This window comes from Onychomys torridus, chromosome 10 (assembly GCF_903995425.1).
Source record: "Onychomys torridus chromosome 10, mOncTor1.1, whole genome shotgun sequence".
Taxonomy (NCBI): Eukaryota; Metazoa; Chordata; class Mammalia; order Rodentia; family Cricetidae; genus Onychomys; species Onychomys torridus.
In genome coordinates, this window is record NC_050452.1 from 98,538,593 (window position 1) to 98,551,916 (window position 13,324).

Here is a 13,324-nt window from a genome sequence, read left to right on the forward strand (position 1 = left end):
CTATGAAAGCAAGAAAATATATAGCTTTTAACAAAGTATCTTGGCTCAAATATCTGAGAAGTAATCACCATGTTGAAAGAAATATCAACTTGGAACTTGTTTTTGAAGACAAAAATCTTACCTTCCCTTGAAGACATTCAATCAAGTGACCAATTGTCATTCGAGAGGGGATAGCATGGGGATTTATGATGATATCCGGAGTTATGCCTTCACAAGTGAAGGGCATATCCTACAAGGAAAATTTTAAGAGATGTAAAGATGCTGGAATCTCTCAGAGCCAAAGCTAGAGCTGACATTGCTCAAGGGGCTCTCTGTGTGTCCTAACTCTCTTCCACATGGTGGGTTAACAAACATGAAAATTTAAAGCAAAATCGAGTTACGGGAAATTTTTTTTTTTTTTAAAGATTTATTTATCATACGTACAGTGTTCTGCCTGCATGTGTCCTTGCAGGCCAGAAGAGGGCACCAGATCTCATTACAGATGGCTGTGAGCCACCATGTGGGTGCTAGGAACTGAACTCAGGACCTCTGGAAGAGCAGCTAGTGATCTTAACCTCTGAGTTATCTCTCTCCAGCCCGAGTTATGGAAAATTTTAATGAATTTTTCAAAACAACTCCAGGCACCTACCTCTTGTCTATACTGAATACCACAAGTGCCCTTCTGACCATGTCGGCTAGCGAATTTGTCTCCAATCTGTGGAATTCTAACAGAGCGTACCTAATTTCACACAAAAATAGGTTAGGAAGAGAAATGCAATTAATTTCTAAAACTAGCTACAGAATAAAAACTATACTCACCCTTATTTTACAAAATTTATATCCTTCCTGGTTGAGAGTTACCATTACTTGGTCCACAATGCCCGTCTCACTCGTTCTGAGAAAAGTGCTACAGTCTCTCTTGGTGTAACGGCGGTTGGTGCTCTCCAGTTCATCCTCATTTTCAGGTAAGGTAACTGTTTTGCCTATGATAACGTCATCCCCTGATACACGAACCCCTGGAGCTATCAAACCATCATCATCCAACTTGTCGTAAATGGCATGCCTCATACCTGTGAGGAAACAGACAGGGAATTTTCTTAAATGACACTAACAAAAAATATTTAAAATGCGTAATTCTTTCAATAAGCAGGAGAAACCACATACATAACTGATCCAAATCAGTGATAATTCACAGGAAATCATGCTCATGACTGTCCTTATTCCAAACACTATAAACTTCTGCACTCTGATACCATAGCTCATTAAAAAAAAACAAAACAAAAAACAAAAAACAAAAAACAAAAAACAAACAAACAAACCAAAAAAAACCTACTATAGCTGGGCATGGTGGCACATGCCCTAAATCCCAGCACTCAGGAGGCTGAAGCAGGTGGATCACTATGAGTTCAAGGGCAGCAAAGGGTACATAGCAAAAACCATTTGAACATGGGGATGAGGAGGAAGAGGGTCTGGAGAGATGGATCAGCAGTTAAGATCATTAGCTGTTCCTCCAGAGGACCCAGGTTCAATTCCCAGAAGCCACATGGCAGCTCATAACTGTCTGTAACTCCATGTGGATACCCTCTTCTGGCTTCCATAGTCATTAGACATACATGCAAGCAAAACACTCGTACGCAGAAAAAAAATGATTAAAAGAAAGAAGAAAGAAAGAAATCCACTAAGAAAAAAAAAAAGGAACTTGGTAGGAAGTCAGATTCTACCAAGAGACACATTTCCTAGAGGCTTTCTTAAATGTGCAGCCATTGTTACATAAGAATGCCTCTGTCCTTCATATAGTCTCCAACAGAAATCATCAGTTGTGCTCACCTTCAGCCCCTAGACAGTTTCTCTGTATAAAAGTCTTGGCTGTCCTGGAACTCTCTCTGTAGACCAGGTTGGCCTCGACCTTAGAGATCTGCCTGCCTATGCCTCCAAAGTGCTGGAATCAAAGTCATATGCCACCACCCACCTGGCTGAGCTGTGCATCTTAATTCCACCTACATTTAAGGAAACATACACACTACACCTTCCCACAATACTATCAGGAGTCAAACTGTGGCAGATAACCCATTTTCCTAGGAGATCCTATCAATCCCTTTTTAATACCTTGTGCAAGTACTAACAAGAAGTTTTCACCCTTTTTAAAATGTTTACCAGTATTTAGCTGGTAACTCTCACAGCCTGCACCACAGTTTAGGAGACCCTGAAGAACAGGAACAAAGAACACAGTGAGAGCAAAACGCAGCTGGAGGCATGGCCCACAAACCACACAGCCTCCTGTGCTTTCCTAAACTGTTGTCCCACAGGCTGAAGGAAGGAAATAGCTGCAGTGAGAATGCTCTGAGGTTCCTGAGAACCACAGGATACATACTCCCACATCACAGAAGGACAGCCTGCAGCCTGGCAACACCACACAGGCCTTTACAGCAAGTGACCTGTAAACACCACAGTTGGATGTGCCTCTTACCCTGGCATGTCTCACGTGTAGGCTTCTCAAACACTTCTTCTTGATCAAATCCTTTCTTAGACTCCTGTTCTTTATATGACCGGTAGAAAACAGACCTGAAAACAGAGTTCCAAAGTTGATTTCTAGTTTCTTTTAGTAAAGAGGGATTAGATTACAGTAACGGCATTTGGCTTAACTGACATTTGGGAAACAATTTGAACCACAAAGCAGGGACAAGTCACAATGTACAAGGGTCAAGGTTCAGTCCCAAATGGGCTTTCCATGTAGCATCTGACCCACAACTGTAAACACCTGCCATCACAGGTGAGATCGGGAAGAACCTAGGTGCCTGAGTCCAGCCTCCTCACGACAGAGGTCCTCTCATAACAGGCCTGAGCAATGCCCACCCAGGTCTGCTCAGGTATCTCCACTGAGGTGTTTTAAAAGGAAGCCACAAACATCCACACATCAGTCCTGGTGCTAGCCTATAAATTACACAAGGAGAAAATGTCCTCTCTAAATTCCCTGTGTTTTAAGCAACCTTTTTATGCTACATATTTAAGATTAATCTTTTTGTCATTAAGAAGAAGAAAAACAGGAAGCCAAATGTGGTGGTGCACTTTGTAATCCCAATACTCAGAAGACAGAGGCAGAAAGAAGGATTGTATGACTTCAAAGTCAGTTTGGACTACATAGTAAGGTCAAGGCCAGCCTGAACTATATAGCAAACAAACAACTACAAATGTATATTGAACAAACAAGAATACAAAGAAAACACACCATAATTTTACCAATTATTTTGGAATTCTAAGGTTTCTTTCTGTATTATCTAGATGCAAATATATATTTGTTTACAACAGAAAGACATTTAAAATATCACATCTGAAAACCCAGAGACACAAGAATCACTGGAGCTGTATGACACAGTGATCAATGAAACAGAACAAAGGACACTCACCTATAGCTTGTGTGATATTTCTGCTTTTTGATTAGAGCAGTCAAATCCACTCTTAAAAAACTTTTTTTAAGCCGGGCGGTGGTGGTGCATGCCTGTAATCCCAGCACTTGGAAGGCAGAGGCAGGTGGATCTCTGTGAGTTTGAAGCCAGCCTGGTCTACAGAGCTAGTCCAGGACAGGCTCCAAAGCTGCAGAGAAACCCTGTCTCAAAAAAACAAAAACAAAAAACAAAAAACACCCACTTTTTAAAAAAAATGTATTTCCACTGTATCTGTGTTTCAAAAAATTTTACAAGCTGACCTGAAAAAGCCTCGATCCACAGCTGAACGATTCATGATAACAGAGTCTTCTTGATTATAGCCCGTGTATGATGCAATAGCCACAATTGAGTTGATTCCTGCAGTACATTCAATAACACACATTAAAGGACCATCTGGGCAGCAGGGAAACTTATCCTTTCTTTGAGATCCATTTTCTTCAATCATACTTGTCACAAATGTTTGGATGTTGTATCCTGGAAATTGTTGATGTCTATTCCTCCCTGAACCTGTGTGTGAGGCAACTACTCTGCTAGCTAAATGCTCCCTCCCCACAAACTGTCACCCCAGTAACTCCATCCTTACTCTTAGTAGCTCTACATCTAAGTCAGTGTGTAGTCAGAGTGCTTCCCCAATCCTCACAGAAACTCTGTACATTATTATTATTCTCATGGATCAAAAGTAAGGAAGTATGTGTAACCCCGAAGTGAATAAGCAATGGCCTCAAGCCTGAGACCCTTGCCTCCTAACTTCTAGTTTTAAATATGAAACTGGTCCTACCTTGCTGCTCTCTCCCCACACCACCATGGAGTGCCGCAGTCTTTCTTGCCACAATTAATTCTTAGTACTGCTGCCCAGACTACTTTTCCTGATAAAGAACTGGGTCTCTCATCTGACACTCAGGGGAGGCTGAGGCAGGAGGATCACTCTAGCTCAGGAATTTGTGAACAGTCTGGGCAACATAAGACCATCTGGTCTTTAGAGTATGGGGAAGGAGGATCGGGAGAGGGAAGGTGGACTAGGGAGGGAGAGGGAAGGGAACAAGAGAAGAAAAAAGGCAGCCAGCACATGGCTCAAAGGGTGAAGAAGGCATATGCTGTGCAAGCCTGGCAACCCGAGCCTGATCCCGGAACCTAGGTAAAAGGTTCTGACCCACAGAACTGTCCTATGATCATATGCATGGCATGGCACCCACACACAGTGTGATAAATAACAGAGACTGGTTATTGTAAAGAAATAAGAAGCCAGGAATGGTGGCCCATAGTATTCCCAGCACTTAGAAGACGTAAGTAGGAAAATCAGTCTATGCTACATAGTGAGCCAGATTTTTCTCAAATAAAAAAGAAAAGAAAGCCGGACGGTGGTGGCGCACGCCTTTAATCCCAGCACTTGGGAGGCAGAGCCAAGTGGATCTCTGTGAGTTCGAGGCCAGCCTGGGCTACCAAGTGAGTTCCAGGAAAAGGCGTAAAGCTACACAGAGAAACCCTGTCTCGAAAAACGAAACAATAAAATAAAATAAAATAAAATTGTTAACACAGTATAACATAGTAAATTAAAAAGTGCTGAAACTGAGGAAAGCACTGGACAATCCATGGACTCACAGGTCCATGGATCAGCAGATTTAATACTGTGGAAATGGCCACCATACCAAGGGAAAGCTACACGTTCAATGCTTTACCTACAAAATTCCCAGTGCCATTCTTCACAGACACAGAAAAAGCAATCTTACCATTCATTTGAAAGCACAAGACAAGGCAATCTGGAGCATAAAAAGTACTACCTGATTTCAAATTATACTGCAGAGCCAAAGTAACAAAAATATGAAAAACCGGACACAGAGATCAATGGAATAGAACAGAGAACACTCAACTATAGCTTGTGCGATATTTCGACTGTGTTCTGACAAATAAAGCTTACTTGCAGTCAGAGGGCAGAACAAGCCACTAGCTGACCAAAATTAACCATAGAGGACTGTAGACAGAGAGGAGACAGGAAATAGTAAGTCGGGGCAGGGAGAGGATCTCAACTCCCCCACAGCCCCCTTTGGATGCCAGAAAAGTAAAGGTAGGAGGCGACTGGTGGCTACTTCCTGCTTCTCTGATCTTTTAGGTACTTATCCTGATATCTGACTCCCGATTTTTTTTTTTTTTTTGATAAAGTTTAACTGGATTAACGGTTCAACAGCTACCTAATTTTTCAGGGTTTTTGTTTGCTTTTTAAGATAGTCTGCTGTGTAAACCTGACTACTCTGGTAGTCAATACGTAAACCAGGCTGGCCTCAAACTGCATGCCTCTGCCTCCCAACTGTCGGGCTAATGGTAACTCCAGTACCAGGGATCTGACCACTCTTTCCGCTTCTGTGGACACTGCATGCATGTGGTGCACAGACACACATGCAGGCACGACATTCTGACACATAAATTCAAATAAGTAAATCTTTAAATGATTCAAGGACCTCAACCTAAGTTCCTAAAACTCAGAAACAGTTTCAGGAAAAATGTGGGGAGTACACTTCACCATATCAGCATAGGTATGCCTCTGCCTCCCAAGTGCTGGGATTAAAGGCGTGCACCATCACTGCCCAACTGTTGTATGCAATGTTAATCTTCCCAAGCACCTTCCCTTGAAGCATCTTTTTTAAAAAATAACTTATTTATTTTTATTTTATGTGCATTGGTTTTGTTTTTTTTTTTTTGTTTTTTGTTTTTCTGTCTGTGTTAGAGTCCCCTGGAAGTGTAGTTACAGATAGTTGTAAGCTGCCATGTGGGTGCTAGGAATTGAACCTGGGTTCTTTAGAAGAGCAGTCAGTGCTCTTAACCACTAAGACATCTCTCCAGCCCCCTTGAAGCATCTTGAACATGGCAAAATCTTAAAAAACAAAGAGCAAACTGAACACACCTGCTGGCAGCTCTCTAAAGCGCAGATATTCCATAGACCGCGTAGTCACAAGTGGTTTCTGAGGATAATAGAGAACATGGGCCAAGGTGTCCATGCGAACATGGAAGTTGGTGATATAAACTCCCATAGCCTGCTTGCCCATAGCGGACTGGTACGTGTTCCTAGGGGACTAGTGGTAGAAACAAAAAATAAAGACAATGAATATTTAGTAACAAATTAGAAAAATAACTGGCTAATAAGTTTCTGACTTTTTTTCCTCAAAAACAGGTAAGAACCACTTCTGGCTCAACAAAAACAAGAGCAAGCAACTATGGTCTGAGTGGGAAACGCCCCTGCAGTCTGGGCATTCCAACACTTGATTCCCAGGTGATGGTGCTATCTGGGGAAGTACATCACTGGGGCCAGCTTTGATATTTCAAAGCCACATGCTATCCCCACTTTGCACTCTGCTCCATGCTTCTGGATAAGCATGTGAGCTCCCAGGGTCCTGCTCCTCTGCTACCTCCAACATGGACTCTTATGCACTCTAGAAGCTGAACCCAAAATAAACTCCTTTCCTTAAGTTGCCTTTGGTCAAAGTAATTTATCAGAGCACCAGAAAAGTAACTAATACACATGTCCAACTGCTAATTGTGTAGGAACTCACACCCTCTGACAAGATTTCACACTAATTCCTAATATTACTTCCCCAATTCCTTGTGAATCAGGACATAAGTACTACCAACCTGGTTATGATCAGGAAAAGGAATAATAGATGCACAGACACCAAGAATCATTGATGGGTGAATCTCACAGTGGGTATATGTGGAACAATAAGCTACTTCTTTCTCCTGTAAATCATCTGGAGTCATTGCAAGCATCACTGTTTCTTCTTCCAGGGTATCAATATATTCTACTACACCACTGGCCACCAGATCCTGCCAACTAAAAAAGAAATTCACTCAAGTTTCCTGAAATACTTTAATACAAAGCCTACTACATAAAAACTACTTCTAGTTGTGTTTGTAATAATAGAGAATTTGAACAGATATAGGATTGTCAGTGGCCAGAAAAAAAAAAAAAAAAAAAAAAAAGACTAAACAACACTATAAACTATTAAACTATACCTATTATTTACTTGAGGAGTCAGGGTGGGAAGTAGATAATAATAGAATAAGATCTGATAGAATATGTATCCACCCGTTACTCCTATTTATTTGTGGAAAGGACATTATTAAAAAAAATGGCAAAATTGGCAAGTATAAATTGAGTGTTCACTTTTTTACTATACATGTTATTTTATAATATATAGATTTATACTACTATTAAAAGTAAAATTTTAAAGCAAATTCATCTTTTTTATTATATTTCTTATTAATGCAAGGAGTGGTGGCATACTACCTATACTCCCCATATGCAGGAAGTTGAAGCAGGAAGCTTGTACTTCACTGTGTGTTCTAGGTCATACAGCTTATACAGCAAGAATGTTCCCCCCAAAAATATATTACTCACATGTACTATGTTCTGCACTACACAAGTTATTTCTCATTAAATTTTAACGCATCAAAAGACTTCACACTTCCAACATAAACCCAACAAATCCACTGTACAACTAATAACAAAAAAATAAGAAAAACAGGGGGTTGAGAGATGGTTCAGCAGTTAAGAGCACTGGCTGCTCTTCTAGAGGACCAGGTTCAATTCCCAGCACCCACAGGTCAGCTCACACAGATACACATGCAGGCAAAGCACCAATGCATATAAAATAAAGTGCAATTGTTGATGGTGAAGCTTCTCCTAGGGTACTCAAAGTATTCAGCAACAGTGGCTGTACCACCTTGTCATTAAACTAAAAACCACTCAATTGTAGACTTTCCACCTCAAGTTTTTGAATGCACATACTTTTTTTCTCATACCACAAACTTACCTGTAGTTGTTATATTCTCTCTCTTTCAACTGGTCAATGTGTCTCTTCTTCAAAAGCAGCTTTTGTTTTTCCACAATCAGAAGTGGTCTACAGATACGGCCTGCATCTGTATAGATCCGAATCTCCCGCTCCCGAATATCTCTGATCATAGAAACCTATATATAAAAGACAAAACAATCTCATGAACTTTTACTTTTTTGTATGATTACAACTCACCAAAAAATACACCTAACTGGGCACAGTGGGATTCACCATCAGGAAGCTGAGTGGGGAGGCTCACTTGATCCTACATGATCAAGTACATGAATCACCAACATGGGCAAATGGTTAAGACTCCATCTCAAAGAGTTGGAGAGGCTGCTCAGCAGTTAAGATCACTTGCTGCAATTTCAGAGGGCCCAAGTTCAGATCCCAGAACCCACATGGTTACTGACAACCACCTGTCATTCCAGGTCTACAGGATCTTTCACCCCTTCTGGCCTCAACAGGTAGCAGGCACACACATGGAGCACATACATACATGAAGGCAAACATGTAAAATAAAAGGGCTGAGTGTAACAGGTCTTTCTTTTACATCACTAGCTCTTTCCTCAGTAAGTCTGACTTCCTCTACATCTGGCTGTCAAATCCTCCCACCGCAGATTCTTTCCCAGAGTTCCTATCTCTGCCCGGAAGTCCTGCCTATCCTCTTCCTGCATAGCTACTGGCCATTCAGCTCTTAATTAAGCCAATCAGAAGGTGCCTTAGCAAGTGAGGAAGGGCAAAGGCACAACTTCACAGAGCGTACAAAAGATTATCCCAACAGCTAAGGATGCACAAAGCTCTGAGGTAGAGTTTGCCTTAAGCATGTGTGAGGCCCTAGGTCTGCTCTTCAGCACTATACACATGCAACAACAAAAATTTAATAAGTAAAATAAATAAAACTACTAAACTTGAGGTGAATCAAGTACCAAACGAAACAGATAAATCTTAAGTTACCAAAGTTAATCTATTTTTTAAAAAGGTGTAACTGTAAAACTCATGAGTAAAATAATTACTCAGCTGAATAATATCTGGAAGTAAGAGTGCACAAGTCAATGTAAAATGACATAAATAAAAAGTTCTTATTTAGATTTGTTGGTTTACTTTTGTTTTGTTCTTGTACTGGAGAATGAGCCAGGCCCTAGAATATGCCAAGCAAATGCCTAAGCTATAGTCCCAACTCTTATTTTAGTACTTTACTAATTACATGTATTTCCAAAGAATTCTTTATGCAGAGCAGGCTGGTCTTAAGTGCACAGAGATCCCCTGACCCCAGAATATTGGGGTTAAAGACATGCACACCACGCCTACCTACTGTTCTGTCTTAGCCATACTTTCCCATTTATTCCAAGTCTGACTTTCTCAGCTAGCAGAAAATGGCTTAAAACCCACTCAAAACAGCTAGCAGCCACGGGTAATTACTGAGTACTTGAAATGACTATTCTGAATTGAAATGTGCTGCAAGAATAAATTCATGGATTCAAAAGATACTACTTGTAGGGCAGTGGTGGCACACACCTTTAATCCCAGTATTCGGGACGCAGAGCCAGGCGGATCTCTGTGAGTTCAAGGCCAGCATGGTCTATATGCTGCCCCTAAAAACCAAAAAAAAAAAAACTACTAATATATTTTAAATGTAAAACACTACATTAGCAATTTTATATTGATAATGTTTGAAGGGCAACATTTTGGATGTATCAGTCAAAAAAATACATAGTTAAAATTATTTCATTTGTTTCTGCTTTACTTTTTTAATGTGACTACTGAAAAATTTTAATTGTGTATGTGGTTCATGTTGTATTTCTACTGAGTGGTGCTGGTATTTTGAGAAAATATGCAATACAAGACTTATGAATTACTAATAGCACTATAGAAATTAAAGTATGTAAAGAAGTCAAAAAGGAAACTCCATTTCCAGTGAATTACATAACTCTAATATTAACTCTAATATATATTCTTAGAAGTCAAAGCAGGTGGTGGTGGTGCACACCTTTAATCCCAGCACTTGGGAGACAGAGGCAGGTGGATCTCTCTGAGTTTGAGGTCAGAGTCTACAGCACTAGTTCCAGGACAGCCAGGGCTTCACAGAGAAACCCTGTCTAACAACAACAGCAACGAAGTCAATGAATGGAATAAACTAATTGCCCAAAAGTTGGAAAATTAAAAACCAGGTCATACTTCCCCATAAAATTACTATTAAAAAAGTGAAATCAAGAGCAGGAGAGATGGCTCAGAAATTAAGAGCACCGGCTGCTCTTCCAGAGGTCCTGAGTTCGATTCCCAGCAACCACATGGTGGCTTCACAACCATCTATAATGAGATCTGGTGCCCTCTCCTGGCAGGGATACATGCAGGCAGAACACTGTATACATGATAAGTATATAAATAAATCTTAAAAACAACAAAAAAAAAGGAATGAAATCAAGGCCAATGTGGGGCAAAAGGGCTTACTCCCAAGCCTGATGACCTGGGTTCAATCCTCAGAACTCACTTAACAGAAAGAGAAAACTGACCTCCCCACAGTTGTACTCTATGGTACACATCTAAATGTGCACATGAACACACACAAAACTGATACACAGACAGATGATAGATGAGCTTTTTTAAGTTTTTAAAATAAAAGATAAATAAAAAGGCAGGTAACATCTTAACATTAGCCTAAAGTATCAGACTACTGATAATATACTTGACAATTTAAGGAAGTCCAATTCAAAGGAAGTTGCCAGTAAGATAGTTTTCACTAATCTTGTACTGACTGTCTCTACAAATCTTATACCGTACACCCTTTTAGCCAATTATAGACTCTTACTTCAAACTGGAGATGTAGCTCAGTGGAAGAGCATTTGCTATGTTAAACAAGGCCATAGGTTCAATTTATCCACACCGTAAAAGAAGGAAGGAAAAGAAGATTCTTACTTCTGATACAATGATGTCCATCTGACGCCGTAATTTCCTAAGTGTGTTCATGAGTTGTTCGGGATCTTTGTGGATTCCAACCCAGCAGCCGTTAACAAAAATCTTGGTTGCACTAATTGAAAAACCAAAAGCATTCTATACTTAGCAGTTCTGTACTAACTACAACTTAACAATCAATAGCAGTTTAAAGAGAAAACTTGTCTGTACACACTCAGCAATAGCAGCAGGAGAAATTTCTTCTAAATTTTCCATGCTCCATTCTTCTAAAAATTCCAAAATCGGAGAAGGTTGAGATCCAACTGAAATATAAGCCATCAGGGCTAAATTCTTCACAAGTCCTACAGCATGGCCCTAAGGAACAAGCCACATAATTATTAACAGTAGTGTTACATGCCTATACAAACTGTTTTCTACAAACATTTTACTTTCAATTTGGCTTCAAGGTATACATTTAAGTTTCCAAGAAAAACTTTTGTTTTTTTTTGAGCTGAGGATCGAACCCAGGCCCTTGCACTTGCTAGGCAAGCACTCTACCACTGAGCTAAATCCCCAACCCTGCAAACTTTTAAACTGAGCATTAATAATGTATTACCTCTGGGGTCTCAGCAGGACACACCATTCCCCACAACGTATTATGCAACTGTCTTGGCTTCGCTAGCTTGCCATCTCTACCAATAGGAGAATTTAGACGACGCAGGTGAGAAAGAGTAGATGCAAAAGTCAGACGGTTTAATACCTAGAAAACAAAGGAGCAAATCTTTAAAATTGAGTAAAGCCATAATCACATTATCACGTGAAGCAAAGCTCTATTTTTATAATTCACCAGGTATCTTTGTCTTTAATCTTTTCCTGCATAATCTTGTTTACACCCATAATTTAACTACTCTTAATTTTAGCAGTGGTAGCACACATGTGACACACAGTTCTAAGAAACTACAGAAACACACGAAGGGATTTCCTTTATTTTTAAATCACATTTATTGGGTGGAAGGAGGTAAATTTGGCAGTAAGAGGTCAACCTGCAGAAGTAGATTCTCTCCTTCCACTATATGAGTCCCAGGGATCAAATGCAGGTATCAGATTAGGCAGCAAGCATCTCTACCCAGCAAGCTTTCTCACTGGTCCCAATTTTCTTGTGGCAATTATTTTATTCTTTGCTGTCTCTTAGCCCTAGGATGGTAGCTGGTATGTCTTAGCTACTAATAAATGTTAAAAGTATATGCTGTCAATTCATACCCTTTGACCACAGAAGTCACCATTAAGTCAGAACTAATCCCAGCACTTTCTCCAGGCAAAGGAGAAATACTTGTAAGACATGAAGCAAAGGAATACAACCCCTTTCCTTGCACTTGTGTTACTGGCATTTCTAACCTTCTTCCTCAGTTTCCAAAATTACTGAAACAGATGTATCTACATCACTCATCCATTTAAAAAGTAGTAAACGCACTGTCACTGCCTACATAAATCATGTTCTAAAAAGCCTTCTCAATGACATTCCAAATACCTCTCCCCTATAGTCTCCAAACAGTACCCACCTCAGGAAAGCCATACAGCCCCACCCACCCATCCCCCGACACAACGCCATGAACAACAGAACAGAAGTTCTTCTCTGCCTAACAAACTTAGCACTTTGCTAAAAGCTATCTGACCCACTTCTAGGAAGAACTGTTCTCTTTTCCATATATTAGTTTTCCACCATTCAACTAGCCAATCACAAAGTCTCATAAAGTTCACATGCGGGGCTGGAGAGACGGCTCAGTGATCAGTGTGCTTTCTGCTCTTCCAGAGGTCGGTTCCCAGCACCCTTCCCACAGGGCTCAAGGCTGCCTATGACCCTAGCATAAGAGAACCTGGCCCCATCTTCTCACCTCCAAGGGAAGTACACACACACAGATAAAAATAAAATTTTACATTTTTTAAACTACTTTCTCAATATTCCTCAGAACTGACTCTATCAAAACAAAACTGCTGTAATCCAGGCCCTGATTATTTCTCACCTGGTCTACTGATCATATACACCTGTTCATATACAGCCAATGCTGCAGATATACCCAGAAGACAAAGACGACGCCACACGCCACCCCCGTGATTTCTTCTCCACTCACCTCTCCAATGGGCTTTCCTAACCTTCTACCTGACTTAAACATCCCCACTGCTCCAGCT

General features: G+C 40.4%; 1 protein-coding gene across 1 annotated transcript in view; it reads right to left on the minus strand.

Moving 5' to 3' along the window:
- Polr2b (RNA polymerase II subunit B) overlaps positions 1–13,324 on the minus strand; it is a 45,008-nt gene that overhangs the window by 8,178 nt on the left and 23,506 nt on the right. Inside the window, exons 11-21 of the mRNA XM_036200677.1 lie at positions 11,754–11,897; positions 11,373–11,512; positions 11,162–11,273; positions 8,225–8,379; positions 7,044–7,242; positions 6,319–6,487; positions 3,683–3,779; positions 2,447–2,541; positions 799–1,049; positions 629–718; positions 122–229 (exon numbers count right to left, since the gene is read on the minus strand). Coding sequence (XP_036056570.1) covers positions 122–229; positions 629–718; positions 799–1,049; positions 2,447–2,541; positions 3,683–3,779; positions 6,319–6,487; positions 7,044–7,242; positions 8,225–8,379; positions 11,162–11,273; positions 11,373–11,512; positions 11,754–11,897 — 1,560 coding nt within the window. The remainder of the gene's footprint in view (positions 1–121; positions 230–628; positions 719–798; positions 1,050–2,446; positions 2,542–3,682; positions 3,780–6,318; positions 6,488–7,043; positions 7,243–8,224; positions 8,380–11,161; positions 11,274–11,372; positions 11,513–11,753; positions 11,898–13,324) is intronic.